Source organism: Taudactylus pleione, unplaced genomic scaffold (assembly GCF_031769625.1).
Source record: "Taudactylus pleione unplaced genomic scaffold, aTauple2 ptg000040l, whole genome shotgun sequence".
Classification (NCBI taxonomy): Eukaryota; Metazoa; Chordata; class Amphibia; order Anura; family Myobatrachidae; genus Taudactylus; species Taudactylus pleione.
This window is the reverse complement of record NW_028284442.1, coordinates 25,054,916-25,072,685: the sequence shown is the minus strand read 5'-3', so window position 1 is coordinate 25,072,685 and position 17,770 is coordinate 25,054,916. Positions and strand designations below refer to the sequence as shown.

Below are 17,770 nucleotides of genomic sequence, written 5' to 3'. Positions count from 1 at the left end.
GTTATATAGTACCATTGGGGACAAATGAAGGATTGCTTATCTACGTCATTATCCTGTGTTGCTGTTCCAAGTAACATTGTGTTTCCTTTTGGTTTGGAGGAGTTAGCTTGCGGGGACTGTGAGCTCTGAACCTCTTACTGACTAAAGCATATTCACACAAGAGGCTCGAGCTGTCTTCTGTTATATTTACTACATGCAGTTTAGATTCCCTGTTAAGCATTTTATTATTGTTGCCCAGGTCACCCCATTGCAGGAATGTGCGAACAATGTCCACACTCCACTTTCAAAGATTTACAGCTTTGTATCTCTGAAGGTTTATAAATAATCACTAAGTATTTCTCTATTTCTGGTTTTGTTTTGTTTTTTAATCCAGCAGCAATCTATTATTAAGTGCTAGGCATGTGCGGAGTCGCAGTACTATTAGAAATCTGGCATAAAGTGCCATAGAACTCCATAGTTTATGTAGTGAATTTAGCAGATGTGTGGGACATAGACAAAGTAGGTAATTTGCTAACTGCAGAAAATATTTATTCTGTGCACAACAGTAAATGGGCCAAATGTAATATCCTGCAAGTTGCAGCATGTGCCAAGATTTCGGGTTTTTAATGACGAAATTAAAGCTGGGTACACACTAGATAACAGGTTCTCAAACTCAGGGCCTCATTCAGACCTGCTCGCTGGTCTGAAGGGCGTTTTGTTTTGTTTTTTTGGGACCGGCCTCCTGGCCGTTCGCTAAGCTGTGGGTGACCACCCACAGCTTTAGCGAGAGGCCGGGTGATGGTCGCGACCATTCGGCTTACCCTTGTGGTAGGGTCTCGTCTGCCGCAAGCCCCAGTGAGCTTCCGGCTCTAATAGAGCTGGAAGCTCACTACTGACATCACTCGTGATGTCAGTAGGGCCCCCCCAAATGACAGGCATTCCTTTGGGAACTTCTCCATTTGGCCATTTGAACTTCTCTCTCGCTCCGGGGCTTGCGAGCGGGTCTGAATCAGGCCCTCAGTCCACAGGACCCCAAACAGTACATGTTTTGCAGGTCTCCTCACAGAATCACAAGTGAAATAAATAGCTCCATCAGTGGAACTTTTAAAATGTGTTTCTGAGTAATGACTACACCTGTTCACCTGCTAGGTGATCTGGAAAACGTGAACTGTGTGGGGTCCTGAGGATTGAGTTTGAGAACCTCTGCATTAGATGATGTTATCCGATCCAGCGGATCGGATAACATATCGTATCGGGTACAGCGCCTGGTATGTGCACATGATATGCGTGCTCCCGCTGGTTGCTAGCGATATCCCGTTAGGGGATGTCCCTAACGATGCCTTGCTGCAGAATGACATGTAGCTCCCCCCCCTTCCCCTGTCGGATCCGGCATTGGCAAGTGTGTATGCACTTGCCGCATGCAGGGTCCCGTCACCGGCAATGTTGTGCTGGGTATACATCGTGTAGTGTAGTGTGTACCCAGCTTAACATAGGTTTTGCCTTACTAGAAATTAATAAATAAAAATTGCACCATAAGTCTCAGTAATATACTTACCCATATAAAGTGCATCTGGTTGCTGCAACATTACGTTCACCTCTGGGACACCTTACCAAGGCAAATCCTCCTGCACAAGTAAAAAGGCTCAATGGCCCCCAGCAAACCCAGGAATACCCCTACTATGCACCCCCTGAAGCTCCTTACCACTAAACTTGCCTTTTGCTGACACTGGGCCTGATTCAGAGCCGCTCGTAAGCGTTCGCTCCGAGCGATGTTCGCACATCTGCGCATGCGTATGGGTCGTAATGCGCATGCGCCAACCAGTCATTGCGGTCGGAAATCGTGTGTTTGCAAAATTGCGAGTGCCTGCTAATTTGAGTGACAGGATGAGGCGTTTGTGGGTGGTAACAGGGGAAGGTGCTTGAAAACGGGGAGTGGAGATACGAACGCAGGCGTGCCTAACGGTCAAAACGGGCATTTTAAGGGTGTGCATTAACAAAGCAGCGTCATCGGCCACGTCACTTTGTTGTCTCTTAGCCTGAACTGTTCGCATGATTGCGGTAGGAAAATCCAACCACAAGCACTGCGAGCAGTTCAGACACCTTTCGATGTACTCGATTAATCTAATAAATAGCGGAGATAACGTATGATGCGAACGGCCAGGGGGCGTTTTTACAAAATAGCGAGCGCATATTTCGTTCGCTTGTTCAGACATAGAGGCGTCAACAGACCGCAAAGAGCGAGCGCTCAATTTAAATAGCCAGCCCCTTTTTCTGAACGAGCGAGCGCAAATAGCGTCCGGCTCTGAATCAGGCCCCCTGTCTCATCCCATGCAATTGTGATGTTCCGCTGCGTACCCTAGCTTTTAAAGCGAAAATTCTGTACATGTGCAAAACGGGTTTCCTCCTCTTCCCCATTTGTGTTATTGTGCTCCCACCTCCCCATCTGTTTGTTGTGCTCCCACCTGCTCCCCTTCTATTATTGTGCCCCCATTTCCCCATCTGTGTTGTTGTGTGCCCCCCACCCCCTTTGTATGTTTTGTGTTCTTCTTCCTCTACCCCAGTAGTTTACGTGCCTTCTCTCTTCACATATTCTTCTACCTGCTCGGCTTCTCCTCCACTGTTAAACTCTCTCCGCGGGTCTTCTCTCAGTCTATGATCACAGGCAATCAGGCAGCGTTGAAACGTCATATTCCTGAAAATAAAAATGGCCAGTTTAGTGGCTAAATTACGAAAGCTGTAACAACTTCATATTTTTTTTTTTTTTATTACGAAATTATTCATTTTAATAAAACACCTTTTGTACAGAGACCTAAAGACTTTTCTACCTCTTCGTACACCAAGGCCTCCTGCGTGCAGTGAGGAAACCATCTAGTGCACTTAGTAAATGTACTCTATTATAATTGTCCTTTCTATGGTAAAAAATGTCTCTTCATTTCTGTAACTAAATCCATTAATGTTGATTTTCCGTTTCTCTTTCCATATAGGTATGCTACAGCTCTTGGACAGCTTATAAATATAGAGAGGCTTCTGGGAAGTCATACTTTGAAGGAACTTGAAGAGGCTTTGTTTTGCCAGACCAAGGTTACTGGTAATTTGACTTGGGATTCCTATTGGGAAAAGAATGATCCTTTGAGAGACATTGATGAAGTGGCTATTCCAGTCCTAAGCATCTGTAGCCAGGATGACCCCATCCGCGGGGACCCCAAAAACACTGTGCCGTTTGAGTTGTTTGAAACAAACCCCCACTTCTTCCTGCTGATGAGCCGTTATGGTGGCCACTGTGGCTTCATCAAAGAGGACGTGTCCAGCACCATGTGGAGCCATGCTGTTTTACTGGACTTCTTTAAGTCCTCTGTAGACTTCTTTGCCATGGAAGAAAGACTGAAAGGTCTCTCCAGGAGAAAAGGAACAATCTCTGCCTCCATGAGCAGAACACCTCAAGGAAGAGCCACCTGTAGAAAGGAACAAAGCTGCCCTCATAATATACATGAAATTTATAACTGGCAGCGATCCTACACCAGGTGACAGGAGCTCTAACGCTAAGACCTATCGGCAAAACGGTTAATGAAACCTGTGGACTATTAGACACAGTCTATCTAGAAGTGTTAGCAGTTTAATCTGTGGGATTTGGTAGTTATCTATTTAGAAATACATCTGTACACCATAAAAGTCCTTTTGAGCCTACAATTTGAAATTTTCATATATAAGAAGTGGAGGTAAAATAATTTGTTTAGTGCTAAGATGATCTTCCCTTACAGCTCTTTTAAAAACTAAAGTTATAACTACAAAGTGGTCCCCCAAATTCTGCCTGCTCAGCAGGGCTACCGAGACATTGGTTGGATCAGGTGCTGTGATGTGTTACTGCTGAAAGGGGCGTAGCGATGTTCCCATATACACGTTACTATGGTGATCACTGCTGCAAAGATCTGGGTCTTTGATCGCGGCATTGTAAACCTAATTAGAGTATAAGCACATGAGTTAGGTCAGGTCTATTATTCTGTAATATATAAAATTTTGTATTTATTTAAAATTGTGACTTTTACTGTGCTTTGACCCTTTCAAAATATATGCAGTGTGGAAATTAAAAGGTCAGAACTAATCTGTTATCCCTTGTTCCTGAGCTTTCCACCAATGTTATTTCAGCAGGAAATACGTGATAATGTTGTAAGCTAAAATAAAGTAACTGTAATATTTGGTGTTACTTGCACTAGTTCAATTAGATTATGCAATACACACTGCTGGCTGGGTTAATTTAGAGCAGGGATGGGGAACCACAGGCCAGGGAGCCATATAAGGCCCGTGAAATCATTTGGTCTGGCCCTCCAAGCTCTTTTTCTGCTAGCCTCATCTGGCCAGCAGGGTGCCTAGAATGGCACCCTGCAGCCTGAATCTATGCAGCAGTGCCCCTGGGGCATCTTTAGGGTGCTTCAGACGGTCACACTGCTGCCCTTACAGCTCCCCAGAGCATCCTGAGGATGCTCCGGCCATTGCTGTAATCACCTGCGATTGTGGCCCGCCCCTGTGTGACAACACACGGAGGGGCCGTGGCCTGCACCAGGCCCATGAATAATGTTATATACAGGTTGAGTCTCCCATATCCATAATGCTTGGGACCAGGGGTATTTTGGATATCAGAATATTCCATATTTTGGAATATTTGTATACCATAATGAAATATCTTGGGAATGGGACCCAAATCTATACACAGAATGCATTTATGTTTCATATACATCTTATACACACAGCCTGCCGGTAATTTTATACAATATGTTCAATTTTGTGGCTCAAACAAAGTTTGTGTACAGAAATTAAATTAATTTATGTTTCGTATACACCTTATACACAAAGCCTGAAGGTCATTTTATACAATATTTTTAATAATTGTGTGCCTTAAACAAAGTTTGTGTACATTAAACCATCATAAAGCAAAGGTTTCACTATCTGTCATGCTAAAAAAAAAAAATCCGTATTTCGGGATATTCCGTATTTTACAATATTTGGATATAGGAAACTCAACCTGTATATCAAAATGGCCCTCGGCAGAAAAAAGGATCCCCACCACTGATTTAGACTACAGGTTTTTACATCTGTATTTAAAGATGTCTGGAGCAAATGTATGATAGACAGATACAAATTTAGGAGTTGATGACTTATTGAGAGACAATGATGTCTAATGTAAAATAGGATACATCTCATAGGGAAGTGGTTACTTTGATTCTCCTGTATTATACATTAATGCTCCTGAACTGCCTCTCGAGAGGCTGCAAGCAGGGGCCCGTGTGCAGACTCAGTGTGGGTCCCCTCCTCTCTCTGGCGGTGCAGTTGTCGAAACCGAATAATTGGGTAAGACAGAATCTGTTTTCCTATCACGAAAACATGCACAACGCCATCTTGTGAATGGCAGCAAGACTCCATTTTAGAAAAGAAAGCTTACACAAGCGCCATTTTGTCAAAAATACATAGTACACGATCCACAGTGCAAAATTGATAAAAGTAGCAATTTTGCTACTCACAACGCAAAGTTGCTAAAAAGTAGCACGAACAGCTTTTTAGCAATCTTCCCCTAACACCTACCGACGGTGTTTAGCAGACATAAAATAACTTTGGTGATTTTAATGTGTTGCACAGACTTATATTTGAGCAGTAGCAAAGTAGTGGTGTTTTCCCCTGCATTCACATTAACACATACGCGATGTAGCAAATTAGTGGTGTTTTCCCTGCACTTCATGTTAAACATAGGACAACGCAAAATAGCTATTTAGACGCACAGCCAGCTTTTTAGTGACCTTTCCCAAACCCATACTGGCATGCTCACACACATACACAGAAGCCTTTCCAACTTAGTGCTGGTCGCTAAGTGCCTCACAGACCCTCAAACACACAACACAATTTAGTGTCATTTCTCCCCGCATACACATTTAAAAGCAATGGTCCCGCAGCGCGAAAGGAATGATTATTACTTGGTTTAATCGCAATGTCAGCATATAAAGAAATGAATGTTTTCTGTAACTATGGCTTAGTAAATGACAATTGGACCGTGTTTGGTGCCGTACTGATCTACTCTGTTCCCACAGCGTTCCGGTGGCATCGGTGAGGAGATTAGAATATGCGGCTATGAAATATGAATGTTAGAGAGAATAACTTCTTGAAATGTATGCCATAGCTAGATTAGATTTATTATGCAGCGGGAAGGTGAACACAATCAGGCTGTTAGAGGCTGGGTTGAGTCTTTGCACTGACCTATGAATTGTACCGTAACGGAAGAAGCAAGAAGAGGAACCAATGAGAACCTGCCAACGTATTCTATTGTATTACTTATCCCAGTACGGGTATATATGTAAGTGCTCTGAAACAAGATGCCAGTCTGCGGTGTTCCTGTTATGCTGTTCGACGAAGGTCTCATTATTGATGCCGGTATCCGGTCCCAGAGCGCACGCGTATGTATTGTCTGTACCTTATGACCTAATATTTGTACAATTTATTTTGCGCTCATTGTTAGATCATAGCGTGGTAACATCTGTACTTTTACCTGAATAATAATCTTTAGCACGTTGGACCGCTATTCAACTGTCTTAGAGTTTTATTAATGGTATGATTAAACACAACGCTAATTAGTGACATCTTGTGGTTTTAGAAGGTATAGGCAGGTTTTGTCTTAGAGGTTCTGGGCAGGTGAATCTTAAGAGGTTTATAGACAGGAATGTACTAAAGGTTTATGTACGATTCAACAGTTGGGGGCTCGTAGATTTATCACGTTATCTGATACACGGTAACACTCGGTCAGTTCTCTCTCAGCAATAGGGTGGAGGCGCCTTTTGAGAGACGCATTAGTCTTTCATTACCACAGTGTTGCTGAGAGCGTACTGCCAGTTATTGTGTAGAGAAAGCGCTGATCAGAATCCCGGGATAAGGAGAGAAAAGTAATTTCTCTCGTTGATAAAAGTTTAGAGGGAGTAGCATAATAGCGTTAAGGTAATAACACGTGGGCCTGGTTGCATCACTGTGTATGCGACTAGTCGCACAATTGCGTACACGTACGTCCGGTTGTGCTGCCACGTGTTTGAACAAAGCCATTGAGGTTTTCATTTTTTTTCTATTACCAATATCTGGGTTAACGTGTATTTTTCTGCGCAGGAAAAAAAAGTGTGTAACAGTGAATATTTGTTGAACAAAGTTAAGGGTATCGTATGATCCTTAAAGCTAAGGTGCAAGGGTTAGTCTAGCCGCTCGGTAAGCAGCTTTACCGTTCTATACACAGTAGCAGGTGTACATGTTGTCTTTGTTGTAGAGAGGTGCGTGAGAGTAGCCGACATACAAACTCTCATAGGTGTGGAAGTTGCCTTACTAAATCTTATCCGGGTGTGGAAGTTGCCTTTTTCAAATCTTATCCAGGTGTGGAAGTTGCCTTACTAAATCTTATCCAGGTGTGTGGGCTACGCCAACTTAAATCGTCCATAGGTAAGTGAAAGTGTCTTGATTGTCTTTCACCGGCTTAAATCTTTATTGAAAAGCATAGGAGTTGTCTCAGAATGGGAGCCACGCAAACAGTAGAGATGTTAGGCAATGATGTGCTGCTAATGGAGGCGCCAATCGGATCGGCCCGTCGTATCATGCATACCAAGTACGGTACTTATGCAATAAGGTATTGTGATTTATGGTTTAATATGACAAGGAAGAGTGTTAGACCGTTTCCCAGAATTGGTAGTTTTGATAAAAATGTGTAAGACAATATCCGGGATCACATCAGTTTGATGCACTCCCGAGAAAAAAATATTAAATATTTTGAATGTTTAAAACTGTGAAAGCACGAGGGGGAAATGTGGCTGAAGGAGGTACCCGCGACGCAAACAGGCGTCGCGGGCACAGTCTCGGGCAATGCGCCAGTGACGCTGAATAGCACAGCGGACGCATCGCTTGATATCACGCACTGCAAGGTAGCGTCGCAGAAGGTAGTACAGATGGCTCACGTGCACCACCGCCGCCCTATGCGGATGGGGGTGTAGGTGCAGTCAATGTAAAAAAGAAACATAAAAATGTAACAAGCAACTTGTACCCTCTCTTAAGCAATTATAAAGAAAATGTTTATGATATGGATGATGAGCCTATTGTAATGTCTGCCATTTCCCATGCTGTGCAAATGATAGATGCTGCATCACCACAATCACGGGTGGTGCCGCCATCTCCATCGGTAACAGCAAGGGAAGTGTTAACACACTCTGCACCCATAGAGGAAGTTGTTAATACCATACGTAGCAGCAGCAGATTAAACCCCCAGCCAGGTAACCAGGTCAAAGGTAGCAGCGCTACCGGTGTGCATCCCATTCGGACAATAACTGTTCCAAATGGAAATGCAGACGCAAACGGTATAGTGCCCACAAGGGAAGTAGTAATGCATTGTCCTTGGACAAGAGCAGAACTAAATTCCATCATAAATGATTTCCCCGATCCCAAAAAGGAATTAGCCAAATGTCAAAGATTTTTGAGAAATTTGGGTAGTTCACATGAACCCACTAATAAAGATTGGCGTGTGGTGTTAAGGGTCTGTCTGCCACGCAATACCGACGTGACAAAATTTATCACGGATTGTGTATTGGATGGTGACGTCCCCTTAACAGATCAAGTAAACCAAGGTAACATTTCCCGCATTGTAACTCAATTGGGTATATATTTTCCAGTAGTAGTTAACTGGAACAAAATTTTCACCATTAAACAAAAAGAGTGAGACTGCAGAAGATTACTGCGATCGGGCTCTGCAGGCTATCACCCAGTACACTGGGATAGAGGATATTAAAGATAGCACTCACCACAGGGGGATGATGGTTACGGTACTTGTGGACGGTCTGAAAGAGACTTTAAAAACTCGGGTTCAGACCTCACAGCCTGGCTGGCGGGGACATACAATAGATACCCTCATAGAAACCGCCATTGAACATGATAAGAACATCTCCAAAAAGAGAGCAGCCCAGAGCGAGAAACTAATGGCTGTCAGTATACAAGCTCTGGAGGGACTGACGGTAACATCACAGCCAACAGACACACTTGCACACACTCTCTCACTAACCCCACTCAACAACAAACGCAACTCTATCCCACTAACCCGACGCAACCACAGGTCCCAGGCTATCCACCAACTTCTTATCCCCCACAATACCCTTACCCTCCCTATCCTTACCCATATCCACCACCTTTACCCTCTGCGCAAACCTCACAACACCACATGTCTCCACCCGAAACATGAACCTGTTTTAACTGTAAACAAACAGGACACTTAAGTAGAAACTGTACAGTAAAAGGAGTAGGGATCCCACATCAGGGAAGACCTAGATATCCCCATAAGGGATATGCACAGAGGCCAGCAAATGTTCAGCAGGCACCAGCTCCAATTGTAGCCGTAAATGCTTTATTGGAGAATGGTAGCCAACGCTAGGGGTCAGGTCATACCTGTAGTCTACAGATGGTCAGGTTAACGGGAAGTACTAGGGAAGAACCGGTCATGATGGTTGATGTAGCTGGTACTGAATATCCTTTTCTTGTAGACACAGGGGCGACCAGGTCGGTGATAAAATCTCCCGTTAATTTGCAGGTGACCAACGAGACAGTACCAACAATGGGTGTAACAGGTAAAGTGGAATGTTATCCTTTAACAAAGTCCACAGAGGTTACTATTGGGCCGTTGCATACCAGGCATTCTTTTCTCCTGGCTGCTGCGGCTCCTACTAACCTACTGGGTAGAGACTTGTTATGTAAGATGGGATGTGTTATATATTGCACTCCTGATTGTGTATTTTTAGATATCCCAAAGAGAATGGAATACGAGGTGCGGGATATGTTAGACACTCCCCAAAGGATAATGTATCACTCTACAGGTTTAAATGAAACTCCATCACAGGTAGATGAAATGTTGTCCCTAATCCCAGATTCCCTTTGGACTAAAGATGGACAAGACACTGGATTAATGGCAAACATAAGCCCTGTAATGGTAAATTTAAAAAGTGGAAGGCAAGCTCCAAATATTCCCCAGTACCCACTAAAACAGGAGATAGAATTAGGGGTGTTTCCAATAATTGAGCGATTATTGCAACAGGGAATTTTAGTTCGTACAGCTAGTGTAGCCAATAGTCCCATCTTTCCAGTGAAGAAAAGTGGTGGGAGGGGTTATAGGCTGATACAAGACCTTAGAGGTGTCAATAAGGTAGTAGAGAGCCAATTTCCCGTAGTGCAAAAAGGGAAAACATTGGATGGAAAATTCCTCTCATCCAAACCACCTCATTTCAAACTCTATCAATTCCAAGTAGATAGATCACTTTTGTGTTTAAACATAACCAACCCCAATAAACCCGGGAGTTGGGAAGTGACGGGGAATAATCAGACGATGACCTTCTCACAAAGAGCTGATAATGAGTCCATAAACCATGATCTATTGCGCTCCATTAAGTCTGGTGGGAAACATTTTAGGTATCGGTATACATTAAGTTCCACCAAAGAAATTATTGGTAAGGTGCCAAATGGTTATTGTTCTAAAATAATACAGCCAGAAACTTGCATGTACCAGATGGGAGAACCAGAAATAGGATTGTTTGCAAGGGAAATGTGCTTAATGATGATGATGCATACCATTCCTTATGTTCTCCCTGATAATGTATATTTCATCTGTGGAAGAAAAGCGTATAAATGGCTCTCCCCGAGTTCCGAAGGTTTGTGTTACCTGGGAAGAGTAGTCCCAGAAGTTATGACCCTCACACATGTTGAAATGCTGGGTATACATAAAAACACACAGTCACCATATCTTCACACACAATATGAACACAGAGGCAAAATAAATATGGTACCTGGTGATATACATAAAGCCACTCAGTTAATCAGTGAGACAACTGGCTTTCAAGTTCTGGTCGCATTGGACCCCACCAGGATCGCTCGGGGTACATTAAATTTTAGATATATCCAGGAACTTGCTAAATTAATAGATAATATCACTGAGATGTACGATGACACATTCAGGTATACAGGGAGAGAATTGCAAGCGTACAAGAAAGAACTGGTGCAACACAGGCTAGTGTTGAATTATTTAACTGCTGTTACTGGAGGGTATTGCGTAACATTGGCCACCCAATTTGGAGTAAAATGTTGCACCTATATCACTAATGATACCAGCGACCCTAAGGAGGTGATATACCAGAAGATGGATGAAATTCTGCAGCTAAAGTGGGAATTTTGCAAGAACCATAACTCTTCAGTGGCTGAAGTAGGAGAAAAGATAGAAGGATGGGTGTCATGGCTGAACCCAGTAAAATGGTTCTCAGGTCTAGGGGAATGGGTCCAGGAAGTGATCGCTAGCATAGGCAAATTCTTAATCCTTATACTGATTGTCATAATAATAATTGGCATATGCTTCTGGTGTGTTCCTATTGTGATGAAGTGCGGAAAATGTAAAAACGGAGTGAAACGAAAGAATGAAACTATGATGGTGGTCAGTAATGACAATATGTATACTGAGGTAAATATAGGACTGCATTACAACCCTGAACTAGGAAATACAATCGTTTGATGTATTATATTTAGACATGCATGGAATGTATTATTGAAATGTTATTCATAGAACACCTCAGATAATGTAAAGTCTCAATTCCCCTTCAAGACTCTCCTTATAGGATAGGTGTATCCCCACATCTTTCCCATGATCCCTTAAGGATCCACGGTGTGCGTATAAGGACAGTTTTATGTCCCTCCCGGAGATGCATTATCTGAAGGGTTCAAATGACCACACTGTGTCATACCATAATGGCATTGAACGGTATATTCACATGCATGGCTAAACAGATTCAGAATAGGTTGTGATAGCGCTTGATTGGCTATCAAAGGGTGGATTGTCGAAACTGAATAATTGGGCAAGACAGAATCTGTTTGCCAATCAGGAAAACATGCACGACGCCATCTTGTGAATGGCAGCAAGACTCCATTTTAGAAAAGAAAGCTTACACAAGCGCCATTTTGTCAAAAATACATAGTACACAATCCACAGTGCAAAATTGATAAAAGTAGCAATTTTGCTACTCACAACGCAAAGTTGCTAAAAAGTAGCACGAACAGCTTTTTAGCAATCTTCCCCTAACACCTACCGACGGTGTTTAGCAGACATAAAATAACTGCAACACATTAAAATCACCACAGACTTATATTTGAGCAGCAGCAAAGTAGTGGTGTTTTCCCCTGCATTCACATTAACACATACGCGATGTAGCAAAAAGTAGCAAATTAGTGGTGTTTTCCCTGCACTTCATGTTAAACATAGGACAACGCAAAATAGCTATTTAAACGCACAGCCAGCTTTTTAGTGACCTTTCCCAAACCCATACTGGCATGCTCACACACATACACAGAAGCCTTTCCAACTTAATGCTGGTCGCTAAGTGCCCCACAGACCCTCAAACACACAACACAATTTAGTGTCATTTCTCCCCGCATACACATTTAAAAGCAATGGTCCCGCAGCGCGAAAGGAATGATTATTACTTGGTTTAATCGCAATGTCAGCATATAAAGAAATGAATGTTTTCTGTAACTATGGCTTAGTAAATGACAATTGGACTGTGTTTGGTGCCGTACTGATCTACTCTGTTCCCACAGCGTTCCGGTGGCATCGGTGAGGAGATCAGAATATGCGGCTATGAAATATGAATGTCAGAGAGAATAACTTCTTGAAATGTATGCCATAGTTAGATTAGATTTATTATGCAGCGGGAAGGTGAACACAATCAGGCTGTTAGAGGCTCGGTTGAGTCTTTGCACTGACCTATGAATTGTAACGGAAGAAGCAAGAAGAGGAACCAATGAGAACCTGCCAACATATTCTATTGTATTGCTTATCCCAGTACGGGTATATATGTGAGTGCTCTGAAACAAGATGCCAGTCTGCAGTGTTCCTGTTATGCTGTTTGACAAAGGTCTCATTATTGATACCGCTATCTGGTCCCAGAGCACACGCGTATGTATTCACTGTACCTTATGACCGAATATTTGTATAATTTATTTTGCGCTCATTGTTAGATCATAGCGTGGTAACATCTGTACTTTTACCTGAATAATAATCTTTAGCGCGTTGGACCGCTATTCAACTGTCTTAGAGTTTTATTAATGGTATGATTAAACACAACGCTAATTAGCGACATCTTGTGGTTTTAGAAGGTATAGGCAGGTTTTGTCTTAGAGGTTCTGGGCAGGCGAATCTTAAGCGGTTTATAGGCAGGAATGTACTAAAGGTTTATGTACGATTCAACACAGTCAATGCTGGCTTAGTGCCAGAATCTGCTGCGCATGCGCGGTTCTATGGGAACATGGCGTTTGTGCCGTTTTCCCGGGGACAACACTACTGCGCATGCGCGAGTCACCGGAAAAATAGGCGGAGACTACGGACAGGTAGGTATAAGACTACATGGGTGCAGGGTGTGGCCCCCCGGCCCCGCACATCATGCACCCATTATACATACACCCCTGTCTGCAAGTGCAACTCAGGGTCTGGGAGCAAGTTGTGTACATGCACAGTACTACATTTATCCAAATGCAAAATTACACCACGCAAATGTAACGCTAAAGCTGGCCATACACGGTGCGATATGCACCGTGCGACGCTACGGGGGATCTGACGTCCGACATATCTGGCGGTCCCCACACACTGTGTGATCGGGTAGCCGACCGCCCGATAGGACGGCTCTCTCCTCCCCCACCCGCATAGCGCTGCTTGGGATCGCACATAGCATCCCCTGATCGACTGAACCTTCAGTAAGATCTGGGGTTGTGATGTTTGACCCCACGGGTGCGCGCACTATCCGATATCATGCCCATACACGGTACGATATAGCAGCCAAATTGTACCAATCTGTCGAATCTGCTGATTTATCGCACCGTGTATGGGCACCTTATGCGGCCTATTCATAATCACTTAATTTTTACAAAAGCAGGTGAAAATGCACATTTCCACTTGCAATTGTAAAAATGAAGTGTTCGGGCCATTCATCAAGAAGGTAAAGCAGGAGATATCACAGATATATACAGACTTGTGTATGGGGACAGAATTCATCAAGCTCCAAAAATATAATTTTTCGGAGTTTGATTGCGGTAGCATCCGCCTTTTCCAGATGGCATTTGCTACTGCTACCTGCTCCTTCCCTATGGGATCCCTCCGCCCATGTCCATCTCCTTCCGTCGGATTCTCGCGGGTTTTGGATTATATAAAAGTCCCCACGATCGGCGCCATTTTCACTCCGGCTATGGAGAGTGTAGTGAACGGATGTGCTGTGTCCATCCAGAGGCAGGGGTTTCTGTGTCCATCCAGCGGCAGGGGTTTTTGTGTGTCCATCCAGGTGTTTGTGTTTCCATCCAGGGGTAGGGGCTGATGTGTCCATGCAGGGGTTTCTGTGTCCATCCAGGGGTGCCCAGTGTATAAAAAAAAAAAAAAAAGCGTATAAAAAAATAAAAGCTAATATAATTAATAAAAAAATAATATATTCTTTTTATGTGCTGAACCCCAGTGTTCTATATTATTATCTTTTAATGTGACGCTGCCTGTCAGACTGCAGTGTAATATTCATAGACATATTGTTTGACACTGTAAGTGGTAGCGCAGTGCATAATAAATATTGTGACACTGTTCATGGAAACGCAGTGTATTCGTAAACAATATTGTGACACGAAGTGGAACTGCAGTGTAATATTGAACACATTACAATTGTGACACTAAGGGCCTGATTCAGACCCGCTAGCGAGCACATAGCGCTCGCAAACGGGTCGATGTTCCCCCAATGTGCATGTGCCACCTTTGGCGTGCGCGAGCCCCAGCGAGCGATGGCAGCTCCGTCGCTCCAGGGCTCACTACAAGATGGGAATGCTGTCGATGTTGATTGACAGCTCGCCCCGTTTTGTATGCGTGGAGGAGGGGTAGCTGCACAAATGCAGGCATTCCCTTAGGAACGCCTGCCATTTGTGGGCGGCCCTACTGACATCACTCTATTAGAGCAGGAAGTCCACTCGGGCTTGCGGAAGCAGAGACCCTACCGCAGGGTCTCGCTGCAAGCCCGATGGTCACGATAATCGTGACCATCGCCAGGCCGCTCGCACAAGCTGTGGGTGGTCACCCACAGCTGTGCAAGCGGCCTGGAGGCCAGAAAAAAAACAAACGCCCTGATTCAGAGCGAGCGCTCGCAAACAGCGAGCGCCTCTGAATCAGACCCTAAGTGCAAACTTCAATTTAATAAGTTAGCAATAAAAAAATTCAACTTTTTCACTTTTCCTCAATCTTGAATAAATTATTAGTCTACATGCCAACTACACGACCTCAACAAAGTGCTAAATAACGTGTATAATATATTAAACATAATGACATCACAAACGCGAAAATAGAGGATGTGGTTTAAAAAAAATGGAATAAAAGCAGCTAAAACTGCATTCTCGGATATAGTGTCCCTACTCCCTACCCATGGCCCCTCTTCCTGAATTTCAGCGAGTAAGAGGGGCAACTCCATGCAACCATATTCCAGAGTGCAGCTGCTCCTCCTGTAGCCCAGGTCAGAAGATGTGTAGGGGCTGTGGTGATATGGGCTAAAATGGAGCTCCCATCCACTAAAGTGGACAATGAATCCCCAATCCAACAAGGAGCGCAGCTGTAATTGATACCCAACACAGGATGGGATGACGATATAGGCTTGGGTGCTGGTATAATCTGGGTTGATGGTATAGGCTGGGGTAACGCTATAAACTGGAGTTATAGGCTGGGGTGATGCCTGGGCATAAGACCAAAAAAGCCACATCTTGGGTGTGGAATTTTTAACCCAAATCCTGACAACAGTTGTGAAGGCATCTGTAAAGCCAAAATGAGTAGAGATAGGGAATTTAACTATCTAGGAACCTCCACCCTGTTATGTGCTCTGCAGCGCATCCATCAAAAAAGTTTTTGCAAAATTAAGAAACTTTGGCTAAAAAAGTAACAAGCCGTCCAGCATCAGCTAGCTCCCTTCTCTCGGCTAGATCCAAGCACCTGCCATCTTCACCACCAACACTTTCATCAACAATATCTTCAATAAGACCTCCATTGGTTTATTGCCGATTAATACGTTAAACATCCTTACTAAGCTTAACACTTCGCTTATCTAATAAATAAAGAAACGGACACAAATACAGCTTGGCTAAAAGGTCACAGCTTTTATTTATCAATTAAATAATTCACCTAAACGAGGTGACTGGGAGACGCTGCATACTCAGTTCTAGCTTTGAAGCTGGAGATATACACGGGGAACGACTGAAACGCTCCCCCTAAAGACGCACTTAAGTTGCGAAGGTCCCGCCTCCCTCCTGAGCAGAGTCCGAGCGCTTCCATACAAAAGCGCTCAGGTCCCCTCATATGAGAAAGACAAACTCGCCATAATACATCGAGTTCCAGCGCCCTCACAACGCTCTCTTGCACCACAATAAAGCCACTGAGATGCAACGTTCTCCCGCCAAAGCCAGACTCAGAAGGAGACTGGCCCGCCTCCAAGAAAGAAAATAACTAATCTAAAAACAAGCAAATCCCTATAAACAAACCTAAACCCAAAGCCTTAAAATGCCCCCGTCTGAATGAAAAATCTGTCCAGCTCCGAGCCCCAACAGCCATGCCTAACTACCAAGCTTCCCACAGACAAGACATGCTCATTCACAGCCCTGTTAACCAAAAGCCTCGCTCTGTCCAAGGCCTTATGATCCCGTGCACCACGTCACACAAAACGTAGCACTATTTTAGACCATACAATGTGCACATTCGGCCAACAAACGTACTGCATCCACCAGTCCCTTCAACCGAACATTCAGCTCCAAACCCTTCCACTGACAAGATCATTCCCACCAATAAGCAGGACCAAACAATTCAGGCATTACCCATTTTACGGCTGACTCAACCAACAGAGACTTCACAGACACACACAGCAGGTGGCGCACACCAATCCAGCGGATAGGCCTGCTACCCAGCAACAAAATGGCAAGGCTAGCCAAACCTTGTCGCTCTGCCCAGAAAATATAGGAATGGCCAACCAGCCAAACCCGCTCTTCTCCAGCAAGTTCCATCGTAAGGAAAGAACACCTTAACCATGAGCTACTGCACCAAAACCAAGCCGCCCACAACGAAATTGAAAAACACAGCAACTAACTAGCAGGGATGCCAATGGGGAAAACATGGAGCCTGAGTGAAGAAGAAAAACTAAAAAACCTTCCCCGTGAAAAAAAGCGGACCAGATAATGGTTCCCGGGAGGAAAAATTAAAAAATCCCTTCACCCCCCCACTTATCGAATGCTATCCATTCGATAACTGATGGGTAAACAACGTTTTTGGGTTGGCGCAGGAAGTGCTACTAAAGCTATCGAGGCGCACATAAAATCTACAGAGACCCCCACCTATCAAATTAGATGCAAAGCACCATCTAAACCCCACTCAGCTAACTCCACTGAAGAACATTATTAAACTAAATTGGAGAGAGGAATAAAAATGGCAATATACTTGCCACTGGGCCAACTAAAGGGCGATACCCCATGTTCAAGTAACGGGTTGCACAGAGCAAACAAAAGGGATACCCAGCTTCTGTAAGGTAGGCCATCTGCCCCTTCCCAATCGGACAGCCTGGAAAACCCAAGCCTGTGCAACATGCCAAAGCCCTGAACAAAGTGCATTGAAACCCCAAATATATGCCAATGAACCCAAGGAAAACAAAGCCTTGCTGAGCACTATAATTGCCCAGACCCGAACACAACCAAATTGCAACTGAAAGGCCAA

At 44.0% G+C, this 17,770-nt stretch overlaps 1 protein-coding gene across 2 annotated transcripts in view; it reads left to right on the top strand.

Moving 5' to 3' along the window:
• LOC148538444 (protein ABHD15-like) overlaps positions 1–4,078 on the top strand; it is a 36,832-nt gene extending 32,754 nt beyond the window's left edge. For both annotated transcript variants that reach the window (XM_088453852.1, XM_088453851.1), the window contains exon 3: positions 2,964–4,078. In XM_088453852.1, the coding sequence (XP_088309978.1) occupies positions 2,964–3,504 (541 nt within the window). In that variant the 3' untranslated portion in view covers positions 3,505–4,078. The remainder of the gene's footprint in view (positions 1–2,963) is intronic.
• The last annotated feature ends 13,692 nt before the right edge of the window (positions 4,079–17,770 follow it).